This window comes from Strongylocentrotus purpuratus, unplaced genomic scaffold (genome assembly GCF_000002235.5).
Source record: "Strongylocentrotus purpuratus isolate Spur 01 unplaced genomic scaffold, Spur_5.0 spur5_scaffold_18, whole genome shotgun sequence".
Lineage (NCBI taxonomy): Eukaryota > Metazoa > Echinodermata > Echinoidea > Camarodonta > Strongylocentrotidae > Strongylocentrotus > Strongylocentrotus purpuratus.
The window spans coordinates 26,200,663-26,213,032 of NW_022145603.1; the positions used below are offsets into that span (position 1 = coordinate 26,200,663).

Consider the following 12,370-nt stretch of genomic DNA (forward strand, 5'->3'; position numbering starts at 1 on the left):
TGATGGTGATACTGATTGTGATAATGATGTTGATGATGGTGATGATGACAAAGATTGGTGGTACAGATGCTGGTGATGGGGATGATGGCTGTGAAAATGATCTATGATGACAGTGATAATGTTTAGGATGATGATTATAATGATAAAGAGGGTAATGATGATCTGCATTGTGATAATGTTGAGAAAGATGACAATTGTGATCATAAGAAAGATAAGATAACAAGATATTTACTAGTCTTCCTTTCAAATGTCACATAGAACATAACATTAAATCATTACACATTTACAATGCAAAGAAAAACAAATTATGGCAATGATAAAAACAAAGTTAACTAAAAAGAAAGACGAGGAGACCCTGGTAAAAGCAGAGCTTGTAAGTTGTAGGGTCCCCTCTGGGCCAGATAAAAACGATGGGAGTACCTATGTGTGACTACCTAAAAATACAATAGGGAAAAGGTGGTAAGAGACTATATAGGCAGAGAAAGAGGGGAAAGAGATGGAGAAGAAAAAAAGGGAACAGAAAGAGAGCTAGAGAAGGAGGGATTCATGAATAATGAATATGAATGGAATAAAGTCAGTAAGATATACTTCAAAGACTTTGTTTATACAATCCCCAGCACTAATTTTAGTATCCATCCCAAGTTCACCCGATTTATGCATTTAGCTTGCGGAGAAAGTTATGGCGCCATCTATCGCCAAAGGTCAGAAAGTGTTTGGGCAAGAGAAAGGAAAATGTAGACTGCTATTGCGAATAGCACCGCAGAAAAACAGCCCTTTTGCCGATTTTTGCAAAACAGAGGTCAACAATATTCGAATCAAATAAAAGAGCACAATGTCTAGTGGAGATACTCAATATGTTGGACCATATAAATTGGAGAAAACCCTTGGAAAGGGCCAAACCGGTATGTATTTTGTAGTGAAGGGATGACGATCTTGATTTTGGATTTCGCATTGACTTTACACACAGAATTTGGTTTAGCCGTCTGTATACTGTGTGGAATTGATGATGGAGCTGGGATTTCGGGGGCCTTGCCTTGCACGAATGAATGGCTCGCATGAATGGTGGGGATAGGCTGATTGACCTTGAGAAAAATAAAAAGTCCAATTGTTCCTTTATTTTCTTATTTATTCCTTAATACTGGTCCCCTTATTGACATTTTAATTGAACCATTGGCAGCTGGCTTGTAACAACATTGTTCAGAAAGAAACACCTGCAAAAACATTTTGTTTGGGTGAATTCTTTTTGCTGGTAAAAACAGGCAAATGACATGTCTGAAATCATTTTTCAGTGATTTGTTGGTTGACCAAAAACTGGCCTCTGCCCAGGTTGCTTGTATGAACTTATTTCAGAGTCTAACAGCTACAAGTTACAATAATAATAATTAATTATTAGTCATAAAGATTTGGCTCAAGAGTCGAGGAGTCATGAATAACAAGAAACTTTAATACAGGAATTACAATTCAGCTTTGTAAATAAGTCTGTGGATCCTTTTGATTACAAATGAAATTGGAAATGTGGGATATGAAAGTCATGGAAGTTTTGTGCATGCATGTAAAGTTCCAAGTTTTTTAAATTTTTCTTTATGGATTTTGTGGACCTTGTCTTTCAACGTTGAGGTGAATGAAAAAGGAAACCATCGAGTGAGGAGAGGGTGAAATGCGGTTGTATCATCTCTGTTGCCTTTCCACTCTCTTTTGCCGTCCTTTTTCCCCCTCATTATTTGATGCGGGACGGGGTAAGCGGCACTGTTGCGCATACATGTACAGTGTACTTAACCCAGGCATCACCTCCTGGAAGTCTGGAACCGGGTGGCTACTGTATTAATCATAAATCAAAGTGAAAGAATTCAATAGCCCTTGGTTTAAATTGTGAATGTGATATAAATTATGTTTAAACAAAGTATAACTTGCAGCCAAGGTTACAACCAGGGGCTGTTTTCAATCCAGTACGTGAATTAAGGCGATGCTTTACTTTGCATTTTACTTCAGTAAGGTGACTTTAAAGGTAATAACTAATACACTTACTAATAGGCATTGTGATGTCACATTGTCAATCCAAAATAATATGCAATCAACACTTACTGTAGCATTAAATGTACTCTAATATAATTGTGCGCAGCTTACGATGACCGCAAAAACCATGATCTGCCAATCGACACCTCCTCCAGAATAATTGGCTTAAGTTTGCTAGGGAGCTGTCATAAACTTAAAGCCAATTGAACTAAATGCGCTGAGCACTACAGTCGCAGGAGCTATTAAAAGCTGGGGTAATATTAATATCCAAAGTCCTTTGGAAGTGCATGTACAATGTAGAGACTTTATCATAATGTGATATGTGCTATTAAGCGCTTAGTGATTCTAATAAGCGCTATATAAAAACTGAGTATTATTATTATTTTTTTACAGCATAAATGTTATTGTTAATTAATTATTATCCATATCCCTAACCAGAAACCTATAACCCTACTACTAGTATTAACCCTGCAATGCCAAGAACCAATTTCATTTTACCATTTCACACATGTTACAAGGATCTCAAAGTTTCCTGTTCTGAAAGTTCCTTATTTTTCTGCACACCTACTGTACATTTTGCAATTACACGTAGGTTACTGTAGGTCAGAATAAGAGGAAGTATCCCTTTATACTTGTATTCATCTAGTACAGCTAGCCCATGTGTACATACAGGTGTATACTGGAGGAAAGAGATGAATTCAAGCATGGATTGTGTATGGATGGAGAGGAAATCAAGTAGTTATGAAACAAATCCTTGTTGTTGGCACATTGTAGTCTGATAATGCAGTATGTTTCAGTCATTCTTCTATTATTAAAGGCTGACTATTTCATCAGCCTACAACATCTTCGCATGATTGAACATCTTGCTTTAAAATGAAGAAGAAGAAGAAGAGGAGGAGGAGGAGGAGGAGGAGGAGGAGGAGGAGGAGGAGGAAGAGGAGGAGGAGGAAGAGGAGGAGGAGGAGGAGGAGGAGGAGGAGGAGGAGGAGGAGGAGGAGAAGGGGAAGGGGAAGGAGAAGGAGAAGGAGAAGGAGAAGGAGAAGGGGAAGGGGAAGGGGAAGGGGAAGGAGAAGGAGAAGGAGAAGAAGAAGAAGAAGAAGAAGAGGAGGAGGAGGAGGAGGAGGAGGAGGAGGAGGAGAAAGGAGGAGGAAGAAGAGGATAGCAGAATTGAAGATGAATATATTTCTCAGTTTTTGGATCCATTCATCCCATTTTGAAATCAAATATGATGGAATGACAATTTTATAATTAAAAAAGTATTGTCAACTGAATACCTGAGGGCAATTGGACTGATCTTTCCATCCCCTGTCAAATGCTGTTAATTGTTGAACAAATTAACAGTGTTTTAATGATTCACATGAAGTGTCACCTTGGTGGGGGAGGGGGAAAAGCAATTGTGATCACTATGAGTCCTTTGGGTCTCTCTTTCCTGATAACTGATACAGTTCACAGCTCAACAATGATTATGAAAACACGATTATTGCCTTGCAAACTCATCCTACCCAATCCATAACAGTACTGTTCCCCCTAGCTACAGTAGGCCTCTCTTTTGAGATTGGTTTTCCAGCTAAAATACCTGCCCATCCACATGATTCTCTTCATTGTCTTCAGACACATTATTTCTCCTTCAGAATTGTCTAAGCTACATTATCAGTGAAGATTGTTGAAAAGAGGCCAACTTTAATAACATTTTGGTTGCTTTCTTTGCCTCTCTGTGTGGTCGCTCATTTGCTACAGTATACAATTTGCACAAAACAAAGGCATTGGAAAATAATGTATCTCCGATCTCACTAGCTCCATGAAAACCCTTTTAACAGCGGTATAGATTGATCTTTAAAACGGTTGAATAATCTTGCACTGATACTTGTTTAATCTTAAATCCATCTATCCCATGATAAATAGAATGTGGCACAGGGAGTTTATTTTTCTGTGAGTTAAAGAGAGTATTTTGGTATGTTTAATACATTCCAGGGAAAAATATTAAACGAATTTAGGGGGCTACTTTTCAAGCTTGCGTGCATGAAAATAACACTCTTTAATTTCATTTGCATTGAGCTCTATGCACATTTTGGGGGCTCTTTTATGACTTCCGGGGGCTCTTTTTGGCATTTCGTTGGGGGGGGGGGGGGATATTTAGTTTTCCCAGTTCTGGGCCCTTAGCCCTCTCTATGCTCATGAGTATTTTGAGACACACCTTTCAAAATTTCTAGACCTCTAATCGGGAGCTTCTTGGAAAGAGGCAAGTGGAAAGAGGCAAGTTTTGTAAGACAATTCTTTTCGCTACCAATTACTGTTTAGGGTCAATCGCCTCTTGACCAATAGACCGAATCCGGAGCTGGGCCTCCCTTTTGAAATTAGTTTTCTGAGTACCGGGCTATCACATAAATTTCCCTTTCCTCATCAATCTCTTCAGCCTGTATTTTCCTTCACGATTGTCTTCATTATGAAGCAGCAGATACTAGGAAAGAGGCCAGCGTAACAGGCAATTCTTGTTGTTATTGATTGGTAAGGACTGGCCCACTGAAAATGGCTAGCGCTCACTGTATTAATCCATTGCCTATGAGATCCAGGTGGTTCCTGTGTTAAGCCTATGGCAATTAGAGAATTCAGGAGTCAACAGGTTTCTGATCATTGAACAGGTCAGCAACACCTGGGGAGTGTTTCACAAAGATCCTAAGTAGAACTTAACACTAAGTTGGACTTAAAAAGTATGGACAGCCATTGGAGCCTTAAAATGAAATATATTCAAAAGCAAAAATTGGAGTATTTTAGACTTTTCATCAATTCCACATCAAGAACATGAAATCTCCCATGATAATAGAAAATATGAATGATTTGAATCAACATTTTATGCCTTCATCTTTCTGCAATGTACACTGTACCTTGACAACTTGAAAAAATGAATTAAAAAAGGTGTAATATACATGTACATGTACAGGTACAATCAAATTATACGTCGGATGTATCACATATTGATCGGTATGTGACGTCAAGTCGTCAATGGTCTCATAGGTACCTGCACGTCATTGACCTGGATGTCAATGACATACATGTACTGTAAGAGAGTAAGTCTAGTTGAATAGACTGATACTGACAAACCTGCTTTAGTGACCACCTGTAGAGGATGACCATCTGTCTTTAAAAAACTTTTTTTTTTTTTCCTTTGTAAAAGGTTTCTCTTTGAAACTAGCTGTACTAAAAAAAGTAAAGGAACCTGTACTATTAAAATGAACCTGTACAGTGTACATAAGAAAACCTGCCTGTAACAACCCTGTAAATGTACATGTACACACGTACTGTACACTGTTCATGTATGCACAAACTTTAGTAGACATTTAGTCAATAACATTGCATTGTAGTTCTCTTCAAGTTCCATCTGACTTCATCTTCATTCATACCTTTTTGTATTCTATTTATTTGATCCTTTTCGTCCTATATGATGCTTGCTGGTTGTATCATGTCGCTGATAAACCAACTCTGACTACAAGAGTAAAGGTATTGATGTATTACTTTTGTCACTTTCTGGCATACTGCTTCAATAGAAAGCTGTATTGATTGTTTGCACTAAAGTGCATTTAAGCATAAACCAGATCAATCAATAGTAATAAAAGCCCTGCCCATGTGTTAAAAACCACTTGCATTGGCAGCGTATGGCATTAGCTATGTTTACACGGGACCGTGTGCTAAAAACCACTTGCATTGCCAGTGTATGGCATTAGCTGTGTTCACATAGGAACGTGTGCTTTAAACCGCTTGCATTGGCAGCTTATATGGCATTGGCTATGTTAACACGGGACCTTGTGCTAAAAGCCACTTGCATTGCCAGTGTATGGCATTAGCTATGTTCACATAGGAATGTATGCTTTAAACTGCTTGCATTGGCAGTGTATTGCATTAAGTATGTTCACATGGGACTGTGTGCTTAAAATCACTTGCATTGGCAAAAAACCATTTCCAATAGCAGTGTCAAGCATCGGCTATTGGCAGTGTCTTGCATTAGCAACAAGCGGAGCAAGCAGACATTTTCACTACAAACTGGCGTTATACCTAAAAGTTAATCGGTTCGCACGGAACATGACTTCAAGTGAAGACCCTGTGACTCCTAGTAATCGCACTAACCTTAAGATAACATTTAGTTAATAACTTTGAGTAAATCCAGAGTATGTTGTGTTCACATGTGTCATAACTACAAGGTTACCTAAAAAAATTAAAAACCACAACCTTAACATTAAGTTGACAGGCTGTCGTGTGAATTTGGCTATTGTGTTGAAAGAATACAATGAATATTGATCATATGCTGAAGTGCATTTGTGATGTAAACTGCTAAATGAACATGAAACCTCCATAAAACGTCCTTGTAAACCTAATGTCTATTGAGACTGCCCTTGACTCCTTTGTTGATTTTGATTAATTTTCATTCAATATTCAACCTGTATATATAAGGACCACCAAGTTCATTCATCATTGATGTTTATAGTGGATACATCCTCGTGACTCTCAGTTTACCTTTAGACGTACATTTACATGTACATGTAGGTCATAGGAATATTCCTATTGATAGGTTATCAAATGATGGGGGATGTAATTTCTTTGTTTGGGTGGGAGGGGGAGGGGGGAGGGGGAGGGGGGAGGGGGGAGGGGGGTGGGTGCAACAATTTATAAATGTACATGTAGAGTGCAAGGATGGCTGACAAACTAGTTGGTACAGTACATGTATAATAATTTGATCATACCTACATGTAGCATGAACATGCTCTTTTTTTGGGGGGGGGGGGATCCAACAGATGCATGTGAAGGATTCTTGAAATAGATTCCCAGGACAATGCTGTTTGGGAATTGAGTGTATGTGTGTGTGCGTGTTTGTAGGTACCGAGGACACTCGTAAGAACTGTACCTATACTGTGACGACCACTCAAAAAATGAGGTCAACCTCTGATGGCGAACCATGCGAATGAGATGCCCTTTCATATAGGGGTACGTTTATTTAATGTACATGTACATATAGTATGTTAGGTAAGAACTCTATTTGCACAGAAAAATTAGGTCCTCAGTTAATGGAGTAAATTCTCAGATTCAGATTCAGATCTCTCAGATAGTGCTTGGGATGGTATTCTTTAACACATGTGTGTCCTCAAGCATTTTAATAACATACTGATACATTTATGTACATTTACATTTATGAGTACTCAATTAATACCAAATCGGCAAAATAAACTTTACTGTATCACAATATCGGGAGTCTTTTAGGATTATTGTCAGATACACTGTACAGAGAATCTAGTCATAATAATAGAAAATTGTACCATTCATTTTTTTGCAAGTTTTTGTTCACAGGTAGCAGCAGTAAACTATACTTTATTACTGTCCAGATAATTAAATATATTGCCTGGCGACAATGAAGGTTGTTTCAAGGTTTCTTGAAATGAAGCTTTACTATTGCCCTTCTCTTTGTAAAGGATTAAGAGGCAATTACTTTTATTGGTCTCATATTTTGTTTTTGTTCTTTAAATCATAGTTTGTTGGTTTGAAACTAAACCACACTCTAGTATTAGTGCATGATAACAATGGAATTAAAAAAAGGATTTCTTGAAATATATAGCTTTAATTATGAGTACTCATTTTTTTTTCTTTCTCTCTCTCTCTCTCTTTCTATTTCTCTCTCTTTCTTTATCTCTATTTCTCTCTCCCTTTCTCTCTCACTCTCTCTCTCTCTCCTTTTCCCCTCTCTCTCTCTCTCTCTCTTTCTATTTCTCTCTCTTTCTTTATCTCTATTTCTCTCTCCCTTTCTATCTCTCTCTCTCTCTCCCTCTCCCCTCGTTCTCTATCTATATCTCTCTCTCACTCTTCCTCTCTCTCTCTCTCTCTATCTCTCGTGTTTACAGGACTGGTCAAGTTGGGCGTCCATTGCGTTTCAGGGAAAAAAGTGGCAATAAAAATCATCAACAAAGAGAAGCTCAGCGAGTCCGTTTTGATGAAGGTAGGTCCCCTCTCATCATCATGGCAACGTCATGCATGGTGCCAAACATATCAATGTATAAAATATATTTTGTATCTTGAGTAGATGTCCTCTGCCAGAAGGCGTAATAACTCTGTTGAAAATTATCTAAGTAAACACCCTTCCGGCTTTTAAAAACAAGTATATGGTGTGAGGGGAGTATGATATTGTGTTCTAGCTTCTTCTTCAGCACTTGTATTACTGCAATTGATAAGTTATGATAGAAGCACAACAAAACTCTATTTATATTTTTCTCTCTTTCTTGAGTAGATATCCTCTGCCAGAAGGCATTAAACTCTGCTAAAAATTATCCAAGTAAACACCCTTCTGGCTTAGAATATATATGGTGTGAGGGGGAGTATGATATTGAGTTCTTCTTCAGGATTTGTATTACTGCAATTGATAAGTTGTGATAGAAGCACAACAAACCATTGTTGTTGTTTAGTATTTTTTCAGTAGATTGATTAACTTTCTTTATACAACACCTACGTGGATCCTTGTCATTTGATTGGAGGATTGTTGGTCACATGATATTCAATAGATGTTATATTGCACGGTCGTGCATTTTTGGTTATATGCGCCGTGCAATTTTGGTTATATGCAGCCTGCGTTCCTCTCAGCCGTGCGCGCGTATCCCTGCGTGTATCTGACGCGCAGGCAATCTGAATGTAATCGAGAAGGCTTGACTCCAACTTTAATTTATCTTTGATATAAGGAGTAAAGCATAATTTGTTGATAACGTTCTAGGTATTAGATCTTCTTCGATGTTGTATAAAACAAATAATGAATGTTTTTCATTCATTCAATGGTGCGAATATTTTCATTCGTTGAAAGATTAACGTTGATTCTATTCAACTCGGCTGACGCCTCGTTGAATAGAATGTTAATCTTTCAACTCATGAAAATATTCGCACTATTGAACTCATAACCATTCATTATTTGTATACTATTATCATCTTTGTAAAGTGCTAGAGATACTATTGTATGAAGTTCTGTAAATAGATCAAGTGCTTTTGTAGACTATGCTCAAAAGCATTTGACAAAATCACTCTCGCTAAAAATCCAGAGGGAAAGGCCCTTGAGAATTAAGTTACTGCTTGAACATTCTGTTCAAAACATACCTGCAAAAACATGCATTTCCGCACATATCGACAGCAATGGAACATGCCAAAGTCTTGCGCATCACTCAGTCCAGTTCTGTTGATTACATCTAATTAGATCAGGGTAGAGGCCTGTATCTGGGTAGAAGCTTTACCTCTCTCTCATCTTCCTCCGCTCTTGGATTGGAAAAGAGGCAAGTTGGCTAGGTTGGTATTAAGCGTCTGCCTGTTGAACCAAAGATCATGGGTTCAAACCAAGCCCAGGGGGGTGTTTCACAAAGATTCTAAGTTGAACTTAACTCTAAGTTGGACTTAAAAGTTATGGAGAGCCATTTTAGCCTTAAATTAAATATATTCAAAAGCCAAAATTTTAGTATTTTAGACTTTAAATAAATTCCACATCAAGAACATGAAATCTCCAATTTTAATAGAAAGAAGAGGCCCGTAATAAGAAAAATTTGAATCAACATTTAATGCCTTTTAAAATAACTTTTACAACATATTTTCAAAGATGCTAACAGCTTTCCATAATTGTTAAGTCCAACTTTAATACACCAGTTTACAGTTGTGTGCGCCATTTTAAACGAGGCCAATGACCTAGAGGTCATGTATTTATGCGTAAATTAAGATTGCGCCCATGCAAATTATGATGATATCACTGCCTGCGCGCTGCGTTGTGCGCGCATATCATCATTTGCATGGGCGCAATCTTAATTTACGCATAAATACCAGAGGTCAGAGGTTATTGGCCCCGGAACAGGGCCAATTTGGCCCTGTTCCGGGGCCAATGACCCGAGGTCAACTGTCTGCGCATGCGCACTGATACAACTGTAAACTGGTGTATACACCAGTTTACAGTTGTGTGCGCCATTTTAAACAAAGCCAATGACCTAGAGGTCATGTATTTATGCGTAAATTAAGATTGCGCCCATGCAAATTATGATGATATCACTGCCTGCGCGCTGCGTTGTGCGCGCATATCATCATTTGCATGGGCGCAATCTTAATTTACGCATAAATACCAGAGGTCAGAGGTTATTGGCCCCGGAACAGGGCCAATTTGGCCCTGTTCCGGGGCCAATGACCCGAGGTCAACTGTCTGCTCATGCGCACTGATACAACTGTAAACTGGTGTATAGAGATACGTTCAACTTAGGATCTTTGTGAAACACCTCCAGGTGGTTGACTGAAGCCTGTTTTGTGTTTTGTTTCTGCCCCTCCTCCTATTCAATAGATGCTCGCTGAATGTACACACATGTAGGTTACAGTTGAAAACACTGTGTTTGTTGGATAGGCAGGTTTAATATGAACCCGCCGCTTCTATTCAAATAAGAGTAGGGGAAATCCCTGTGAAGTGGGGCACCTTCACATCCTGAGGCACAAAAAATGCATTGTGGGGTAGAACCGGCTCGAGCATTTACTTGTTTTTTGCTCATTAAACAAAATTATTAAAAATAAGTATGAGCACCATTTTCCAAAGCCAAGTTATACATGTATTTGGGCTCTTTAGATTTTTGTCCATCTAATCAGCTCAACTTTTCAGTGGATTGAACTTGTAGTTTATTAAAGTACACTTTTCCCCTCCCATGTACAGGTGATACCAAATCATCAATATGAAATAAAGAAATACTGTACATGGGAGTAGAGGGTGATTTGCTTCAACAACTATTACTCAATGTACTTTGAGCTCTATTTTGTCAGAATTATATAAGCAATAGTTGCCATAGGTCAAGGATAAGGCTTAAACATAGTGATTTGTTTGTAGTTAAGGGTAGGAGTTTGGTTATTGTAGGGAAAAAAAACTACTTGTAAGAACCTCTGGTAATTTTTTTTTAAAGAACAAATGAAATAAATTGTATACAAATCCCTGTGATTAAAATTTAATACTCAACCTTGCTGTTTGCCATTAACTGAATTTTTGAGTTTAATATGGAACAAGGCAATTTGGGGCTCAGCAAATCACAACATGGAAAACAAAAAATAGCTGTTTTGCTGAAAAAGTAAACAACATCCAAAATCATTCTGTTGATTGTACTGCCTGGTAGCAAGGTCTTACGCTTGAAGAATTGCAGAGCATTGATTGGCTTCGACATTCTACCCTTTTTCGAGAGGGACGGCCTGACAAAATGTTACCCCAACATTTCCGTTTCTGCCTCCCGGTTTAATATATTTCCTCCTTGAGTTGGCCTGAAAGGTTAAATTGTGCAAGCCGGTCACAGTACTTTATGTAAAGTGATGCCAATTTGAGTCTGAGCATTTCTTGAATCTCGAACCCTTAGGGCAAGTACAACTGTATCATTGTTTCTAGACTAATTTTTTGAAAATGAAAAAAGGGGGGTTCCAAGATTGTTGATTGTTTTCCTTTCACACAACAATATAATGTGTAGTCAAATTCAAGAATATTTTTAATACAATTATATTTGTCCATGAACTACAGATGTTGCAATTGTACTTGAATGTTTTTCTTAGTTTATTGTCAATATATGATCTAAGATCTTAGGATCGTGTCCAGGAAGAAGATCTACTGTACATGTATGTCAAATGACAACAAAAATAGGTGGGTTGAAAAGAGAATTTATGGACTAGGGGATGAAAAACTAGGCATCAATTAACTGGGCTTAACTGAAGAGCTTGATCAAAACAAAATTAAGGCTCATTTGTGGGGAAGTGCAACATCGATTACAGTACCATTTGTTATGATACAAATTATAAAAAAGTGTTGACTGTATTAGAAAATACATTTCCATAAAACTTGTGTTTGTCAGATCTACAGGGTGTGAAGAAAAGCATGCTACAAAATAATTCCTTGATTGCTTGCTTAGTCAGATCAACTACATGTGGCAGACTATAGCCTTGTGCTATTAAAATAAGTTATCCAATAAAGTTCACTACTGCAACTACAATCATTAGTGAGCTAACAAGAGACAGTGGTATGTAGCTTCGCCGGAGCTGACCACCTGTTTAAATAGACCATACAAAACCAACACAGGAGTTGCCATGTCAGACGTGCTGTAGCATCATCAATTCTTTTGTGAACATGTGCTGAGCTGGGGGAAGTTACATACCACTGTCTCTTGTTAGCTCACTAATGATTGACAGATGATGTCACAAGATGAATGAGATCTGGGCCCCGTCTTGCAAAGAGTTACGATCGATCCAAATCAATTGTAAGTCCTCCAATCAATCGCAAGTTTGCAGTCTCCTATCTCTTTGTACATAGTTACGATTGATATCAATCGCAAATAAGTTACGATTGATATCA

General features: G+C 38.0%; 1 protein-coding gene across 3 annotated transcripts in view; it reads left to right on the plus strand.

Moving 5' to 3' along the window:
• Positions 1 to 693: 693 nt before the first annotated feature.
• Positions 694 to 12,370, plus strand: part of LOC100891696 (serine/threonine-protein kinase BRSK2) — a 57,531-nt gene continuing 45,854 nt past the window's right edge. For all 3 annotated transcript variants that reach the window (XM_003724609.3, XM_011668695.2, XM_011668702.2), the window contains exons 1-2: positions 694 to 902; positions 7,896 to 7,990. In XM_003724609.3, coding sequence (XP_003724657.1) covers positions 833 to 902; positions 7,896 to 7,990 — 165 coding nt within the window. In that variant the 5' untranslated portion in view covers positions 694 to 832. The remainder of the gene's footprint in view (positions 903 to 7,895; positions 7,991 to 12,370) is intronic.